This window comes from Trachypithecus francoisi, unplaced genomic scaffold, assembly GCF_009764315.1.
Source record: "Trachypithecus francoisi isolate TF-2019V2 unplaced genomic scaffold, Tfra_2.0 Lachesis_group16, whole genome shotgun sequence".
NCBI classification, from domain to species: Eukaryota; Metazoa; Chordata; class Mammalia; order Primates; family Cercopithecidae; genus Trachypithecus; species Trachypithecus francoisi.
This window is the reverse complement of record NW_022681461.1, coordinates 81,313,357-81,333,038: the sequence shown is the minus strand read 5'-3', so window position 1 is coordinate 81,333,038 and position 19,682 is coordinate 81,313,357. Positions and strand designations below refer to the sequence as shown.

The 19,682-nt window shown below is 44.8% G+C and overlaps 1 protein-coding gene across 3 annotated transcripts in view; it reads right to left on the bottom strand.

Moving 5' to 3' along the window:
- Window positions 1-19,682, bottom strand: part of ABCA1 (ATP binding cassette subfamily A member 1) — a 149,242-nt gene that overhangs the window by 71,818 nt on the left and 57,742 nt on the right. For all 3 annotated transcript variants that reach the window (XR_004443634.1, XM_033237920.1, XM_033237921.1), the window contains exons 6-7: window positions 9,339-9,460; window positions 5,878-6,054 (exon numbers count right to left, since the gene is read on the bottom strand). Coding sequence is in view for 2 of the 3 variants with exons in the window: in XM_033237920.1 (XP_033093811.1) it covers window positions 5,878-6,054; window positions 9,339-9,460 (299 nt within the window). In the remaining variant the exon portion in view is untranslated. The remainder of the gene's footprint in view (window positions 1-5,877; window positions 6,055-9,338; window positions 9,461-19,682) is intronic.

Below are 19,682 nucleotides of genomic sequence, written 5' to 3'. Positions count from 1 at the left end.
GAAGAGTAAATCTACACAGTGTGTCATTCCACCAATGACCAATCGATGAGGACTGCGGCTGCTTGCTGGGAGAAAGCAAGTAAACAGGTGGGCAGTAAAACCACACAAAGCCAAACAAAATCTGATACTTTCCAACAATGTCTGGGTTCCAGACAGGAGAAGACGAAGAGCAGGTGTTCTCTCCTGCAAAAACCCACACAGACGCTTTAAGGACTGCATGTAACAAGTTGAAGTATCTAGCCCTAAAAAGCCATGAGGCTGAAGGTAGCAACGAGCCCCATCTGTATTCTGGGTCCTTGTCTAACAGTCAAGAGGAAGCTAAATAAAGACCCCTCAAGACAAGGATGACTTTGTTCACTCCTCATCCATCTGCTTCTTCAATCTATACACAGCCCAGCTGTGACATTACTTGTCTTCTGGGAGCCTCAGGGCACCCTCACTTTACCTTCTTCTCTCATGAACCAAGATCCACCTTGGTGGGAATGTGCTGGGCACACTGGAAGACACGTGGACAGTTTCTGTGGAACCACTGGTTCCACGAAAACAACTTCCTTTTTTCCCCCACGTTATTGAGTTGGAGATAAATCTGCATGCCTGGACTTCCAGCCTTAAGGAGCACACACCATTTTCAGATCACTGAGGCAATGGTGAGTCAAGGATAAAGCCCAAATCTAGCTCATTCAACCCAACATTCCTCCCACTACAGCCCACAGTGTCCATGTTGGCAAAGACTGCCGTGAGGGAGCTGGTCGAGAGGTCATCAGTGAAACTAGAACGAGAGGACAGCTCTCACTCTGCAGACCCAGGACCTACAAAGAATTCCTCAAATTCCCAGACTCAGCCTTCAGCCTGGTTCTCAGTGTCCACTAGAATGAAAACTCCAAGTGCATCACATCTGCCTTGTTCGTGGTTGAACTTCAGTGCCTAGAACAGTGCTGGTATAAAGCCGACATACAATAAACATCTGATGGATTTTTTTCAATGAATGTCTCATACCTTGTTCAGAGATGCTCTGCTCCCAAAGTCACCTCTGTTTGGTTTGTACATTAAAAACCCTAATAGGTAACACTTATTATGCTTTACAGTCACTTTCTGAATACGGGCAAGAAAAAGTGGACAGCTGCAGAGGGGTCAATAAAAGCCAAAGGCACTGAGGGAACACTTCAAATACATGCTAAACTATTCCTTCCCATCAAGAAAGCTGTAGCAGGCTGCATATCCCCCGCAAAGATGTCCACACCCTAATCCTGGAGTCTGTGAATATGCACATTTCATGGCAAATGCACTGTGTAGATGTAATTAAAGTTATGAACCTCAAAATAAGGAGATTATCCTGGATTATGTGAATGGGGCCAAACTGAACACCTGAGCCCTTAAAAGTAAAGAACTTTCTCTGACTGGAGACAGTTCAGATGTGACAGGAGGCGTCAGAGATTTAAAGTGTGAGAGACACTCAACCCACTTGTGGGAGAAGGGTCACACGAAAAGCGTAAGAAGCAACGACGGCAACCTTTAGGAGCAAAAACCAGCCCCTGCCTACAGCTTGCAAGGAAATGGACTTCAGTCCTACAACTGCAGGGGACTGAATTCAGCTGATATCCTGGATAAGCTCCAAAGCAGATTCATCTTCAGAGTCCCCCTAAAAAACAGAGCCCCACAAACACCTTGATATCAGCCCTGTGAGACTCTAAGAAGTAGACCTAGGTACGCTCTGCTGTACCCAGACTTCTGGCCTTGTGAAATAATAAATTTATGTGGTTATAAACTGCTAAGTATTTGGTGACTTGTTACAGCAGCAATAAAAAAAAATTTAAAAATACAATCAGTGAGGACCCTGACAACAGAAGCAAATCAACCTCTCTGGCCAAAATTTGCTAGTTCACTACTATGGCTCCTTCCTGCAGTCCAAAACAGATTAGAGGTTTCTGTGGGACAGGATAGTGGCCCTGTCCTCACTCTGGGAAAGGTATATGCTGCTTTAGGAAGGACCCAAGGGAAAGTTAGGAAAAGTTCACCTGCCCAGCACACCCTATAGCCAAATACACCTTGCTGAGCAGCAAGACAATAGAAGCTCCTGCCAGGTGGCCCTGAGCTCCTCCTAGAGGTTGTTAACTCAACAGTACAAATGCAATGAGCACTCCGTAACAAGTCTCCCTCACGACTAAGTGCATTTATCCCACAGATAATATTTCATATATCCACCTACCTTTGTTCTCATCAAAAGGATATCTTGTGAGTTGAGTCCAGCTCCCAGAAAATACCTGACACATAATAAGAACTCAACAAATATTGCTCAATGCATGAGTAAGATTTTTAAGTAAAAAGCAGAGAACACCTAATGGAAACTGCTCTTAACCCCAGGGAACTTTAAAAACACAACAGCATTCTGACATCCAGTATTAATTTTCACACAAGGTACAGACTAAGGCATAAATAAGAATCTTTGGGTGAAAGGCCTTGACGATATCTGACAAGAATGCAGTTTTTCACGGAAATATTCACCAGGACCACTTTGCTTGGTATGATCTAACACTGATCTACAGGAGAAAACTTCCATCTCTTTTGAGACAGTCTCACTCTGTCACCCAGGCTGGAATGCAGTGGAGTGATCTCAGCTCACTGCAACCTCCACCTCCTGGGTTCAAGTGATTTTTGTGCCTCAGCCTCTTGAGTAGCTGGGATTATAGGTGTGTGCCACCATGCCTGCCCGACAAATTTTTGTATTTTTAGTAGAGAGAGGGTTTCACCATGTTGACCAGGCTAGTCTTGAACTCCTGGCCTCAAGTGATCCACCCATCTCAGCCCCTGCAACGTGCTGGGATTACAACAGACGTGAGCCACTGTGCCTGCCTGAAAACTTCTATCTTGAAGCAACTGTTTTCAAGGACATAATTTCTATTACTCATGTCAATTAAACTATCAACTTCTATTTATTGAGCACCTACTGTGTGCCAGGCCCCATGCCAGGCTCTTCATATGTATAACCAATAATCACAACAAAGGGTCAAATATATTAAATGAATGTAGAAGAAGAGATAACTGAGGCTTACGGGGACTAAATAACTGATCCAATGTCAATGCTAGTAAATATTCAAATGCGATACTCAAACCCAGATCCAGTAGACCCTCCCACATTGCCACACTTTCCCCATGTTGCCAAAACACTGCTTTCTAGAGCACCCAGATTCTGAAGGAGGCCCAGGAGAAAGTCACAATACCCTTGGCTGGAAACAGGGAAACACACACATACACACACAAAAGAAGTAGAAATGTTTCCAAATATCTCTCTTATGAAATTCCACTTTTGGTTCAGAAGCACATGTTGAAAGAAGAGTTTCTCTCCCTGTCACGTTGGGCCTTGTATCTGCTTGCTGCTACTGCTGCTGTTCTTGGTGCAGTTAACTGCCCATGTGCAAGTTACCACATGTCACATCCATCTACCGTCACACATGTTGAAATTTCAAACAAACAGCAATAGAAAAAGGCTGCTTAATGCAAATCAAGTATCAGTCCCTGCATTCCAATTAAGGCCATGCTTAATTCAATAAGTAAGAGTCACATTTCAAAATGTTTGGAAGTCATTTCATCCCAAAGGCTTCCTCAAAAATCATCTCTACGCAAAACAATCCTGATCACTCATTCTATTCTAACTCAAGAGCCCCATTTTGAAGAGAGGTCTCTTGGTAACAGCAGAGGGATAGAAGCAGAACCTGAGATGCTCCACAAACCCAAGAGATGTGCAGAAATCACCTGGTCACAGCCACCTTAATCAACACCTGGTCATAAACCAATGGATCCACAAGGCACAACCACAACACAGCAGGATGGGACGCAGTGTGGCTGACGGTTCTGAAGGTGCATTTATTTCCCTGCACTCTGTCATGCTGCTAATCCTCCCAGAGAGCTACTGTCAGGTTGAAACGTGAGCTGTTAACTGTCAGATGATGAGGGCTAAACAGTCATTCTACTATGAGCATAATTCAGGCATTATGGGAGTGGAGGGATTTTACTGGGTTGTGTACACAATAGGTGTTTAATGAGTAAATACAAATGAAACGGAATGAATGGGCACAGTACCAGAACAAATTACGACGTCTTCTAACAACACCCATCTTTTCCAAAATTTCAGTCATTCCAACTGAAAGGGTGAGCATTCCGGTCATGTAGTGAAGCAGTCCAAAACAGTCCAAGAAAATGATTTCGTAATGAATTTTTGTTCCATTCATAATAACCTTTGACCCTCTATGACTCACAGTACAAAAAAGACTTGTGCAAATGTCTGCACAAGTCAGCTTCTCTTAACGTTTTAGGCCAGTCACTTAGGGTTGCAAAGATCCCCATAGAGAAATATATCTTAATTTATATTATAACATGGGACCGGGCACGGTGACTCATGTCTTTAATCCCAACACTTTGGGAGGCCGAGGTGGGCAAATCACTCGAGCTCAGGAGTTCGAGACCAGCTGGGCAACATAGGGAAACCCTATCTCTACCAAAAATACAAAAAATAGCTGGGCATGGTGGCAGGCGCCTGTAGTCCCAGCTACTCGAAGGCTGAGGCATGAGAATCGCTTGAGCCTGAGGCGGTGGTTGCAGTGAGTCGAGATGGCGCCACTGCACTCCAGCCTGGGCAACAGAATGAGATGGATCTTAGCTCACTGCAACCTCCGCCTCCCAGACTCAAGTGATTCTCCTGCCTCAGAGGCCTCCCGAGTAGCTGCAATTACAGGTACCCGCCATCACGCCCAGCTATTTTTTGTATTTTTGTAGAGACAGGGTTTCACCATGTTGGCCAGGCTGGTCTCAAACTCCTGACCTCATGTGATCTGCCCGCCTTGGACTCTGAAAGTACTGGGATTATAGGCGTGAGCCACCATGCCTGGCCAATACAAAAACTTTTTGATTGTCAATCAAGGGTATGAATCCCGAGGTATGTTTTCAAGGTCATATTCTAGGGTATGATCTGGCAACAGGGTCCAGAAACTGAATATTCTTAATTCCCTAAGAGGACCAACTCTCTACAAAGAATTTGTGCTAATATACAATCCAAGAGTATTACAATTTCATTTTATTATAATAAGGAACATCTCTTTCCAGATACATTCTTCCTCCAGGAATCTTCCCCTGGTTTTAAGAGAATCTACCTGGTGAGTAGAAAACCAGAATCCTGGATATTAAATGATGATGTTTGGCATAAGGAGAGGAATTTCACCAGAGTTCTCAGAACACCTAGAGACATATTTGTTCTGGAACTATACAAAACACTCTGATGGCCAAACTGCTCAGGCTCACCTGCATTTTTTGGTTAAGAATGAATGGGTATTCTCACAGAGTGCTTCTCTGAACTATTGATTCCTAGGCTAAAAAAACTTTGTCAGAATTCTTCCTTGCAATTTTATTACTAATTAAGCTAATTAGTGTGGTCTCATCTAATTCCAGGGCCTTCCAACTGTTGACAGCCCACAATGTCATCTTTATGATGGGTTTTTAAACACAAATAGATATCCATCTTACCATCAATGGTTTCAAGACTTTATTTTTTTAAATATGAAGAACTCTGTTTTCAAAAGAACTCTTGCTTAGTATTATAATAGTAAAAACATGAAAAAGCAGGTCTTCTCTGATGGAAATAAGCACAAAAAACTTTTGGCTTAAACTCAGCCACGCCCAGCTTATTCCTCCGATTCACCCTTTGGGAGATGTCCCAATAGTCTGAAAGAACACTAAGAACACTTAGAATACCACTGAACTAAATTATATCACAAACTCCCAGCCAGCCGTACTTTTCTACAAAACAAAGTCATGTTGTCCAAGGAAAAACCTCACATTCCAAAAGCATTAGTGTTTGAAGTTTCTCCACTGAGCAAGTCTACTCACCAGGATTGGCTTCAGGATGTCCATGTTGGAATGAAGTACTTGCCCTGCTGCAGCCAGTTTCTCCCTTGGTAGGCCACAAAGCTCGGAAACTTCTTGGTCACCAAGTTGAATCACCTCTTCTGATTTTGATCCATTGCACAGACTGGTCAAATGTAACTGGTAGCCTTGCAAAAATACCTGGAAGCATTTCATGCAAAGAGAGACAAGCACAACAGGATTATGAAGATCGGAAGCTAGGTCCTTGAAGTCTTTGGGAGAACTTCTTATCGATACAGCTTTGAACATCTTAAAACAGGTACCATTGCAACAATCCAATGCATCAGGTCTCTTTACTGAACCTCAGAATGTATCAAAGCACAAGGCACAATGACAGGACACTTAAAACCTGCAGGATGCATTAACTCAATACCTCCCATACTTTTGTCCCTCTTGCAAAGAAAAATCCAGAGTCCAACTCATTTTCTTAAGAGTGGGACACATGATTTGGCAAATAGGAATCCAGAGTCTGAATTCCTGGAACTACTTTTATCAGAGGAATAACATCCTCACTATTTTGCAATTTATGTTGTCTTTAAGTAGTATTGGGCTGAAATATGGGGAGAAAGCACTTATGCTGTTTATCTGTAAGTATAGATATTTAACTAAGACACAGAACTATGTTCTAACAATTTCAGAATTTGGAATTCTCCATTTTACTTGCCCTAGAGCAGAGTGCCAGAAAGCCAGGCCTCTTATCATCTCATTGAGAGGCCAATTCTAAGTCATTCTTATCTTTTCTTTATACCAAACCCACTAGAGAGCCTCTTCTTGGTCATATTTTACTTAACTGCCTTTCTGGGCCTCAACAATTCTTCTTCATACGTGGTCTAATGGACCACAAGCTTTGAAAGAAGAAGAGTCTATTTATCGTGCTCACTTTGCATCTATAGTGCTGAAACATTATAGCCAGTATTTGTTGAATGAATGAACAATGCAGACTCTTTATTACACCATTACTAACTGCCCCGTTAGTTTAAATTGGTGCAGGCTGCTGTGCTTATAAAACAACCTAAGGTAAGCGATGGACCAAAAGCCTCTCAAAACCCATGCAGCTTTTGAAACACAGCAGAGCATTTGGCCTACCATGATTCCCAATAAGTTTTTGCTGACTGCCAGAGACACTCAAGCACACTTCAGTTCTACTTGTTTCTTTAACTGGTCCTTGCTGCTAGGCTGTCAGCCTACAGTTAGCGTCTGTGTTTAAGAATACTGACAACAGGCCAGGTGCAGTGGCTTACGCCTGTAATCCCAGCACTTTGGGAGGCTGAGGTGGACGGATCACCTGAGGTCAGGAGTTCAAGACCAGCCTGGCCAACCAACATGGAGAAACCCCGTCTCTACTAAAAACACAAAAATTAGCCAGGTGTGGTGGCGCATGCCTGTAATCCCAGCTACTCAGGAGGCTGAGGCAGGAGAATCGCTTGAACCTGGGAGGCAGAGGTTGCAGTGAGCTGAGATCATGCCACGGCACTCCAGCCTGGGCAATAGAGCAAGACTCCAACTCAAAAAAAAAAAAAAGAATACTAACAACAGAGGGCCTTTGTTGATGTTCTCTTCTGCCTCTGCCCAATCATGCTTTGTTACCTTTCCTTTCCTTACACAAGTACTGATCCCAAGAATTTTTCAATAAATGTCTTGTGTGCTCAAAGAAAAGAATACTGACAACACAGAAACTCCAAGGACCATTCAAGGACCATCTCCATGCTTAGGATGCCCCTTAGTTTAAACTAATTAGATGTGACAGATATGAAATTGGAAGAGGGCAATGGAAATTATGCTAAATGCAACTACTTTCAAAAGCCTGATGCCTTTGGCCCCTCTCCTGACCACACAATTGGTAAACATAAGGCATATTTTCCTAGTTTCAGAAGGGCAAGCAGTAAGCACATTTTTCTAATTTTAAAAATTCTAGATCATGTGAAGCAAAAAGGTTATTTTCAAGAATAAACATTTCCACTACTTCTGCTTCTTGTAAAGACAAGCTAGTATGCAGACATGAGACAGGGGAGGAAGCAGTTCCGCTTTCTGCCAGAGAATATGCTCGAAAAGTATCTCTGAAAAATCAATAACCATGCAAGCTGGGTCTGATGCTACCCATTGCACAAGAGCTGCCTAATAATGATGCCAGAGGAAGTTTTCTATGATTCTAAAGTTAAAATTCAACATAAACACTAATATTATTTCCAGATTTTATAAAAATTCCTTTTTTTTTTGAGATGGAGTCTCGCTCTGTCACCCAGGCTGGAGTGCCGCAACAGGACCTTGGCTCACTGCAACCTCTGCCTCCCGGGTTCAAATGACTCTCCTCTCTCAGCCTCACAAGTAGCTGGGACTATAGGTGCATGCCATCATGCTTAGCTAACTTTTGTATTTTTAGTAGAGACGGGTTTTGCCATGTTGGCCAGGGTGGTCTCGAACTCCTGACCTCAAGTGATCTGCCTGCCTTGGCCTCCCAAAGTGCTGGGATTAAAGACGTCGGGTTATAGACCTTTGAAGTGATCTCACCCATCCCACCTAAGCTTTGTCACACTAGTCCATTCATTTCTGTCTCCCCAGTGCCGTCTCACAGAGCTAAAATTGGAGAGATTTAAAGCCTTATTCCCACAAGCTGCAGGGACTGATCTCCTATTTAATGCAAAGCAACCAATGGTTCTCAACTCAGTGCCACTGCATCTGGCCCTGATTTTATAAAATTCTTAAAAGTAGGCCGGGCACAGTGGCTCATGCCTGTAATCCCAGCACTTTGGGAGGCCGAGGCAGGCAGAACACGAGGTCAGGAGATAGAGACCATCCTGGCTAACATGATGAAACCCCATCTCTACAAAAAAATAGAAAAAATTAGCTGGGCTTGGTGGCGGGCGCCTGTAGTCCCAGCTACTCAGGAGGCTGAGGCAGGAGAACAGCATGAACCTGGGAGGTGGAGCTTGCAATGAGCCAAGATCATGTCACTGCATTCCAGGCTGGGTGACAGAGCGAGACTCCATCTCAAAAAAAAAAAAATCTTAAAGTCTCCAAATATACCCTTGTCTAAAGTCTCCTGTCTTCAATTTTTTAGACAGAGTTCCTCCAGATCAATAATCCTTAACCATGGTTATTGTCTCAGAACTGTGACTATTTTTTAAGTTTAATTCAACTTAAAATATATCCCTTGTGGGAGGAAGTCATCACAAATGCCAAGTGACAAGCCAGAAATCAATTTTATTTCAACCAGCTGGCCCATGACGCCGGGTTGCATATTCCACTCCTGGATGGTTTGGCAATTCCTGCCTGAATAGGGAAGTAAAATTAAGTGAAGTTGAATTCGAACTACCTCCCTCCCCTTCACCACCATTACGAGGACAGGGGCTTATTCATTTCTTTCCAGTAGCTGCACAACGTAATTGCCATCAGCCCCACTGAGGAAGCTGGAGGCATCAGCTTACCTTGTGGAGAATGACATCAGCCCTCAGCATCTTGTCCACAGTAGACTTTGGGAGAGAGAGGTTGTGATACAGGAACCCAGAGAAGGTTTCATTGTCCACCAGGAAATCCTGAAGCTTCAAGTCTATTGAGAAATAGTGTTTCGTTTTTATTTAGTAAGTAACTCCAAAAAAGAAAAAGAAAAAAGTGGGCACAATGGGACAGTGGAGAAACATATCATAATATTGATGATCAACAGTCGCCTGGCTAAGCGCACACAGGAATGAGACAGGGGAGCATTGCCATATCAAGAGAGGCATGAAAATATTGCTTTCTGGTACCATGTTGAGCCTCACCCAGCATGTACTCCTCAACTCAGTGTGATGGTGCCATTACACACACACACACAGCCTTTCCTTTTCTTTTTTTAAATTTTGAGATGGAGTCTCGCCCTGTAGCCCAGGTTGGAGTGCAATGGTGCGATCTCAGCTCACTGCAACCCCCACCTCCCGGGTTCAAGAGATTCTCCTGCCTCAGCTTCCCAAGTAGCTGGGATTACAGGTGTGCACCACCATGCCTGGCTAATTTTTTTTTTTTTTTTAATCTTTAGTACAGACGGGGGTGTCACCATGTGGGCAGGCTGGTCTCGAACTCGTGACCTTGTGATCCACCTGCTTAGGCCTCCCAAAGTGCTGGGATTACAGGCGTGACCCACCGCACCCAGCCTTTCCTTGCTTTTCAAGCAAGAAGTCAAACGTTTGAAATGATCTCGCCCATCCCACCTGAGCTTTGTCACACTAGTCCATTCATTCCCATCTCCCCAGTGTCATCTCACAGAGCTAAAATTGGAGAGATTAAAGCCTTATTCCCACAAGCTGCAGAGACTGATCTCCTATTTAATGCAAAGCAAGCAACAGTTCTCAAACTTAAGTATGCATCAGAATCACCTGGTGGGCTTGGTAAACTGCAAACTGCTGGGCCCCACCCCCAGAGATTCTAATACAGCAGGCCTGGGATGCGACAGGAGAATCACTTACAGGTGATGCTAATGCTGCTGACCTGGGGACCATGTTTTGGCAAACACTGGCAGAGTGCATTATGCATATCAAAATGCCTTCACAGACGTGGTCTCATTTTAATTCCAAACATAAAACATGTGATACAAAGCTCTAAAACCCAGGTCTGCCAGGCTTTAGGAAAACACATAAACATATATTTAAACACACAAACATATATTACAAATCAGCCCTACTGAATGATTTGATTGCTAAAGGATTTCATACAGAATCTCTCTAAATAATAGGACCTCTTGGTACATTTAGAAAAGGCTTCAATCCAGTGCAGCAAAACAGAAAAAGCACCACTAAGAATCCAGAATTGTAGTCCCTAGAATTGGAGGCTGTGTCTGGTGGCATCACTGTGTACTTCATGTCATCTTTTTGAACCTCAGTTTCTTGATCTCCAAAATGAGAGGTTTCTGACCAGATGCTTGGTAGCAGCTCTATGACTCCGAAACAGTGTAGTTTTCCCTGACTCATTTGACTGTCTACCTCTCCTCCTTCCAACCCACTCTCCTAACAGCTTAACTTCTTTGTAATAACGATGAAACCAGCTCATCAGGACCACACAAACTGAGTCCACAGGGCCAGGCACTAAGCAACCTCTAGAGGGCAAACTTTGCAAACTGAAATCATTTACCAGAAGAGAAACAGGTTTGATCTGAAAATGGGGCTACAGTGTGAGGCTTAATGAGGACAGGAGTTAATCCTCAGAGCTAAGAAGGTCACACGCAGAGATAAAGTAGCAGGAGGGCCTGACAGCCCAGCCAGTCTTCTCATCAATGCTGCATGACCCAGGTGTATTCTGCTTTAGGCAAACTTTAGTAATATTGAGTTATATAGACAGGATACATTGAGCAAGATTCACATCGCTAGAGAAATGATTCACTGCTACCCCTCTATGGCTAGCTCCTAGTCATCCTTCATGACAGCCAGTAGCTGTTCCTAGACCCAGTTAGTGTCCCTCAGAATCAGTGCTCCTGCAAACTGCTACGTACCTGATGCTTCCCATCACATATGACTCTACACTGTTACCATTGGGTTCTCTACTACAGCTGTCAAACCTCAGAGCACCTGAGCTTCATTTAGGGAGCATGCTAAAATGCAGTTTCTTGGGCCCAATCCCCAGAAATTCTGAAATAGTGAGTCTAGAATGCAGAACCACGAATCTACATTTGAATAAGTATCCCTTGCACTTTTAATGTTCGGGGAGGGAGGTGTGGAACCACAGTTTAAGGAACATTGTTTTACTTGCATGCTGTCTCCACCAGACTGTGCCTACAGGATAGGGAATATGTGTTCTCAGTACCACCAGTGCCCAGATCAGACCTGGCACAGAATTACTGCCCAGTGAAGGGTAGCTGAATACTAAATACTAGGAGATGGGATTAGGGCTGACAAGGTTCCAAAAGTATCTGAGCACCATCACAGGAGATTTCCTTTTAGCTGATCAGGTCCTGGAAGAGCCCAGGGATGTCAGGACCATCCCCAGGCCACACCCCAGGAGTGAACAGGACGGCTAACCACTAGAACTGCCTTCCCACGGACAGGAAGCGACATCCGGGGTCACTTTCTGTTCTTGGGAGAACTAGGAAGGAAGGTGTAAGCTGGTGGCTTCAGCTGAGGACTGGTGTGAAAAGGTAGACACTGATCACCGTACAACCGTGGACAAAGCACCACCCCGGCAATCAGAAACCTGGGTTCTACATCCATTTATTTGTCGGGTCATTTCATGTAGTTGTGCCTCCACTGCCTTACCTATAAAACGAAGGGTCAAAAAAGACCTCTGTGAAACCTCAACAGAAACAGAATACACGTATTAGCTAACGCTCACTGACTAGGTGGGCCATAGAGTCCTCCTGAGCAGAGCCAGAGCAATACATCATATTGCACCAGGGAACTTCGAAACAGCTCCCTCCTTCCTAAGCAGGGTGGCAGAAGTGTGGGAGGGTGACCCAGGCCACCCTTGCAATGGGCCTAGGTCATCCTGCAACACTCTCCACACCAGTGAGTGTGCTCAGCATGTTTATAAGACTATTCTGTTATGTCAACAGGCTCTGAAGATGAGAACATCTGGATGTGATCAAGCTCCAACCTCCTATCAGTGAATCCCCCGATAAGACATAAGAACCTAGAGGCTGATTAAACAGTCAACAACCCTTGGCTGTGCACGTGCGTGGTATGGTAGGTTCGCTGGGTGGGGAAGCAGCAGGGAGGGCCAAAGATCCTCAGCTACAAAGAACTTGCAGCCTGATCACGTGGAAATCCACCCGTGTAGGCTTAGAGTCATACACTAGCACCACCCTGTGTGAAAACAGGAAGGCAACATGGTGTAGTATACTGGTTCTCAAACATGACTGCCTGTTAGACTCAGCTGGGGGCTTCACAAAAATCCCAAAGCCCAGGCCACACCATGGAGCAACTAATGAGAACTGGTAGGGTAAGACCCAGGCATCAGAATTTAATAAAACTTGACTGGGCGCGGTGGCTCACACCTGTAATCCCAGCACTTGGGGAGGCCCGAGGTGGGCGGGTCACTTGAGGTCAGGAGTTCGAGATCAGCCTGGTGAAATCCTGTCTCTATTAAACATATCAAAATTAGCTGAGTGTGGTGGTGGGTACCTGTAATCCCAGCTACTTGGGAGGCTGAGGCAGGAGAATCACTTGAACCTGGGAGGCGGAGGTTGCACTGAGCAGAGATTGCACCATTGCACTCCAGCCTGGGTGACGGACTGAGACTCTGTCTCCAAAAAAGAATTTAATAAAACTTCTCAGGTGATTCCAATCAAGTCTGAGAAACAGTGATGTGGAAGAAACATTAGGGTTTGGGACCAGAAAAACCTAAATTTGATGCTGTACTCCACTGTGAAATAGCTGTGTGATTTTGAGGAAGTGACTTTACCTCCCTGAGCACAAATTTTCTTACCAATTAAGTGAAGGTAACAGTAACCACATTTCAAAGATATGAAGACCAGAGATATTCATCATGGTAAGTGCTCAATATATGGTAATAATTTGTGATTACCAAAAAGATTCTTTCATTCAACTCTACCACTGTACAACAATGCCATTTATAGAAAAGATGGTCTATAAATGCCATTTATAGAAAAGACAGTCCCTGCCTTTGAGGAACTTTCAAGGCTGAAAGGGGAGATAAAGAGGCAAATCAATTCGAGAAGGCAGAAGGAAGGATAAGAAAGCCAAAAGGAGACAGTAAATGGAAGCGCTGGCCCAAGATGAGGTTTATCTGTAAGTGCTTTATGGGGAGCAACCAGACTGGAGCCAAGTTCTGGAAAAGGACAGAGTCAAAAATCACTGGGAGCTGTGGCTGGACAGGAAGGGGCAAGATCTCTCATGATGACAATGACCAGGACATTTTGTGGTCATAATGCTATGCACATAGTAGATTCTCAACAAATGAATAAGCAAGCAGATAATTAGAGGGGAGATTTCTCAAAACCTCAGATTTGGGTGGTAGGAAGGGGAGAAAAAAGGAGGGGGTGAGGACAGAGTACAGTGGCTTTGTACCTGCTGGTCTCAGTCTTCTCCACTATGTTGCTGGCAGGAAAATGGGTGGAAAGCCAAGAATATCTAGAAAGTCAGATGTCTGAAACATACCTTCTCCTCTGACCCCATCCTCATGACATGGCCCATGAGTCACCTCCTCCAGGAAGCCTGCCCAGGCCTTCCCACCCTCAAGTTGGGTTAAGGCGCTGGCTCTTTTTTGTGACTTTCTTTTTTGAGACAGAGTTTTGCTCTTTCACCTGGCGTGAAGTGGCCCGCTCTTGGCTCACTGTAACCTCCACCGCCTAGGTTCAAGCAATTCACCTGCCTTGGCCTCCCAAGTAGTTGGGATTACAGGTGCCCACCATCACACCCAGCTATTTTTTTTTTTTTTTTTTTTTTTGTATTTTTAGTAGAGACAGGGTTTCGCCATGTTGGCCAGGCTGGTCTTGAACTCCTGACCTCAGGTGATCCACCTACCTTGGCCTCCCAAAGTGCTAGGATTACAGGTGTGAGCCACCGCACCCAGCCTTCTGTGACTCTTTTGTGCCCAACATCCTATGTTTCCCCCTAGTACCACATAGATCAAGCTGCAGTCACCCGTGATATATCCTGCTCCCAGAAGAACAGAAACTCCTTGAGGGCCAGAATTTGTATTTCCAAAGCCAGCAGTGCCGGGCACAGAGAAGGCACTCAGTGAACTGGAGGAATGAATGAATGGATGAATGGATGAACTAATAAATGATTGAATACAAATGAGTGAATAAATTAATGACCTGATGTGATTTGGGGAATTGCCAATTGCAGAGAAGTAAACTCACCTTGCAGTGAGTTAGGGAAAAGATGAAGCAGGACATGAACTTGAAACAAACCAGGTGAAGAGGACACAAGAGTTCCGCTAAGCCCACTCAGGCGCGTCAGCCCAGGTCAACAGGACAGAGGAAGGCTGAGTTGATTAAATGATAAAATGGAGAGGACAATGGCATCCGCCTCATTGGGCTGAGCTAGGTGTTAAATGAGAAAATGTACCTGCAGACCTAGTATAATCCAGGCAATGAGTAAGGTACCAGGTAAAGGATGGCTAATATCTTCATTTTCAGGAATGACTGATCTGAACAGATTTGTGGCTAATTTAACCGTAAAGCATATTCAGAATAGACAAGACACAGAAGTGGCTTTGGCAGCTAAGTTGAGATGTTGAATTTGTGATCTAACGTATGCACATGTGTGTATGTGTGTGCATATGTATGCGTGTATTATAATACATATTAGCCTGGCTGAGTTCCTAAGACAGAATTATTGAGTTCTTTCTGCTGATACTATCTATAAGGTAAAGGAAAGGTTGAAGCTGACTGATTTGTCTATTCATAACTTTATAAAAGAATAAATAAATCTAGTATTTTACAGGGAATCACCAGGAATGATCATATCTGCCAGTCACTGGAAGGACGGATATAGGTGGAAGGTGACCTGGACAAAAGACCAATCATTCCACACAAGGCAGGGAATACTTCCTGAACAGGATAGTCATTTAGCCATTTAACTTTGGCTAACAAGTTAATGCAGACCTGGATTTTATAATCAGTAAAATGTGTGGGTTGGAGAAGATGATCTCTGAGGTCTTCTCAACCTGACATTGAAAGGAACACAGGGCAAAACAAAATCAGCACTGGATGCAGCATCGGACAGTCTGAATTCAAGAGTCAGTTCTGCCATTTCCTGACTGTGTAATCATGAAGCTCACTTTCCCCCTTATTTAAATCTCCCTAAGCCTCAGTTTCCTTGGATATAAAATGAGGCTAATACAGCACTTTGGGAGGCCAAGATGGGCAGATCAACTGAGGTTGGGAGTTCGAGACCAGCCTGACCAACATGAAGAAACCCCATCTCTACTAAAAATACAAAATTAGCCGGGCATGGTGGCGCATGCCTGTAATCCCAGCTACTCGGGAGGCTGAGGCAGGAGAATTGCTTGAACCTAGGAGGCAGAGGTTACAGTGAGCTGAGATCGCGCCATTGCAGTCCTGCCTGGGCAACAAGAGTGACACTCTGTCTCCAAAAAAAAAAAAAAAAAAAAAAATGGGGCTGATAACATTCACAGGTTGTTGCGCAAACCAAAGATCAAGAATGTGAACATGCTCTTTCATGCGTTCTTTCAGGGGAAAAAGCTGACTTGCTCCAAGTGTTTGCTCGGGTAACTGGAAGGTATGACCTCTGTCACAGGATGCGGAGCTGGGCTACTGCTGCGAGCAGAAGAGAAAGTCACTATCCAGCAGAAGGTCAAGAGAGCTCTCCCACCAGAGTCTCTTCAATACAGAGCAAAATACTTGATCTGCTGAGCTCAGCCTCCGTGGTTTTGCCCGGAGGAGCAAACAGTGGCCTACCAACTAGCCAAGAGCTTCGCTGTGTGCACCATAAAGTGGGGCAAAGGAAAGGAAAAAGCACAAAGCACAGGTGAAATGTGTGTTTGTGGGCTGGGGAAGAAACGAGGCAGAACCCACAGCTTCTTGCCACACATCTAGGCCTCTGGGACCAAGGTGAGGAACACGCTTGCACGTGCAGGCAGAGGGGTGTGACGCGGGGTGGGGGCCAGGTCCTGCTTTCCCAGCCATTCAGTGTTTCTTCAGTTCTCTGAGCATAGAGGACAAGGAAGGTGGGAGGAGGGAAGAGAGGGAGGAAAGGGGTGGAGGACCTGCGGGGAGGCAAGAGAAAAAGGAGGAGAGGAGAGCAGGGAGGGCAGCTCAGGAAGGCGGAGGAGGGAAGCCCTTTGCTGAGCTGAGCTGAGCTGAGCCAGACGGGGTTACTCTCGGTCAGTGCCCTCCAGTCCCCAGCTCGGGTTTCAAGATCTCTGTCTTCTCTTTTGCTCAACATGAAAAGGAACCAAAGCAATCAGCTGCTTTAGAAGTGGGTGGAGGAGGCAAATGAAAAAACAGAAGTAGGGAAAATCACATCAGTATCCCAGGCCCAGATGGTCTTCTTCAATGCACCCCCTGGGGTGGGGGTGGGGGGGTGGGGTGGGGGGTCTCCCAGCCTGCTTGGAGCTGTCAACTGGGCAGGGCCTGGGAGGGGGAGGCAAATTCTAACTCATGGTTTTAATCACTGAGCTTGTCCAGCCTTATAAATAAGACCTTGAAACTCCCCTGCTTTACAAGAGCTGGTAACAAATACGGTCCAGTGGCTTTATGGTATTTTTTGGTGCTTTGTTTTCCTGATGCTCTGCTGTCTTCTTGAAGAACAGATGCTGCCTGCTTCACCAATAGCTGAGCACTCTCTGGGAAGACCAGGTTGATGGGTGCTCAGGAGAAGGGGTGAGGCAGGGTGATGCAGCTGCTCCTTCAGGTGACTCCTTAGGGCAGGGGAGAGTAGGCCAGGGGTGTGTGGTGCACACAGCCTAAGGACACCCACGCTGTTCATCCCAGCCTGGGCTTTGCAACCCAGGAGACGCTTCCTTCTCTAAAGAGAAGGCTTGCCAAGGGATACCAAGACATACCTGAAAAAACTCAGTTCCAGAAAGTTCCAGTTATATGGCCTCGGGAAAGTCAGTTAGGCTCTCTGAGGGCCCCTATAAAACGGCTTCAAGGAGTGGCTTCAGTCCCTTCTGCGGGTTGAGGAAATGGTGTTTGTCCCCTCCTAAGGATGCAGCAACAAGGCACCATCCTGGAAGCAGAGAGCAGCCCTCACCAGACGCCAAACCTGCCAACACCTTGATTTTGGATTTCCCAGCCTCCAGAACTGTGAGAAGTAAATTTTTATTGTGTATAAATTACCCAGTCTCAAGAATTTTCTTCTAGCAGCACAAACAGAATAAGACAATACCCATGTCTTACTGAGAAGAGGGAAGGTGGGAGAGGTTACTGGAAGCCCGTAGAATGAGGGTTGAAGACCCTGAATGTAACAAGTCCCCCAAAGAGCCAGTGCAGCCCCAGAGGGAAACGATGTCCCGGTCACACTGGCCAAGGCGTGGAAGGGCACAGTCAGGCTGGCTTTGAAGCTCAGAAGGAAGTGGAAGATAACACTAAGACATAACATTGACCCAAATGAATTTTGGATCTGAACAGAAAGAGAAGAAGAAACAAAGAACCAACATCAGAAAAAGCAAGAAGATAGCTGAGGAGAAAACTCTGCCTGAAGACCAGAGAGGCAGAAAGATGAGAGAGGACACGTGGAAGACAAAAGGAGTGAAGAGAAGGTAAGAGATAGAAAGTATGAAGAAATACAGTCCAGAATCAGGAAAGATACATCAAACAGAAGGGGCAGAGAGAAAAAGAAAAGAGAGTTTCAGGCATTCAGTTCTCAAGGATGAGGTGGTCTCTGACTGAAAAAAGGGGCCAGACACTTCAAAACACCACACAACATGGGACTAGAATCAGCCTGCATGGCCCTGAGAAGTCCAGGCACAAAAAGAATGGAAAAAAGATGAGTTTACAAGTTAGGGGTGAGATCCTTCCTAAGGCTGGTCTAAGGAAGAATTAACATGCACAATGTATAAATAGTTTAATTTTTTTTTAACTTTTAAAATTAACAGGCCGAACGCGGTGGCTCAAGCCTGTAATCCCAGCACTTTGGGAGGCCGAGACAGGCGGATCACGACGTCAGGAGATCGAGACCATCCTGGCTAACACCGTGAAACCCTGTCTCTACTAAAAAATAGAAAAAACTAGCCAGGCGAGGTGGCGGGCACCTGTAGTCCCAGCTACTCGGGAGGCTGAGGCAGGGGAATGGCGTAAACCCGGGAGGTGGAGCTTGCAGTGAGCTGAGATCCGGCCACTGCACTCCAGCCTGAGTGACAGAGTGAGACTCCATCTCAAAAATTAATTAATTAATTAATTTAATTAAATCAACAAAATGTATTAAGGGACATAGTAGTGCTTTGTGGGCATAGAAAAGTGACTCATATTTACTAAGCATTAGGCACACTATTAGCATTATTTTCCAGAATCTTTAAGAACAGCTTGTAAACAAAGGTATTATTATTATTTCCATTTTTCAAATGAGGAAACAGATCTGGAGAATATCTTGCTCAGAGTCATAGAACAAACAAGTGGTAAATTTGAACCCAAACAGCTTTGACTGCAAAACTTTGGTTCTTTCCACTATATCAGCAATGTAATGAAATGTTTTAAAAATGCTTCATCATGATTTTGGCCTCAAAAGCTGGGGACAGCACCTATGCTTCCTAATGTTGGAATAAGCAACATGGCAGCATAGTGTGGGGAGAAAATGCTGAGCCTGACAGACCCCGATTCAATGTACAGCTTTACTCTGTAATCTTGGGCAACAGATATTACCCTTTTGAGCCTCAGTTTCCTCACCAATGAAATGGAGATAATAATACCAATTTGCCCCTGCTAGTGCTGTTTGAAACCTTCAATGTAATAATATATGAAAAGTGCAAAATGGCATCATTATCCGGTGCAACTCAGTCTGTTGAACAGTGTCACTGAGATTGCCTTTTGGTGCCTCAATGCAACAGTGACGAGAGGACCAGAAATGGGAAAGCTTTCAATGAGAAACAAACTAGACTCCCAAATTGCTCTTTGCCACCCACAGAATAAATAAACCTTATGCTGGAAAAGCAGGAGACATGCAACACTGTTCTTGATGTTAAGAATTCAAAACTTTTTAAAGGCAGTCTGATATTTGTGGGGGTTCATGCTGTTCTGTAATCGAATGCAATTGTGTTTTCTATTCGTGTCTGAGTAAAGCTGACCTTTGATTTGATTTAGTTCAAGCAATATTTCAACATTGCAGTGGAGCACTGCACCCCACCCCCACCTGCTTACAGCCAGCTGGGGCCAGGCCCTT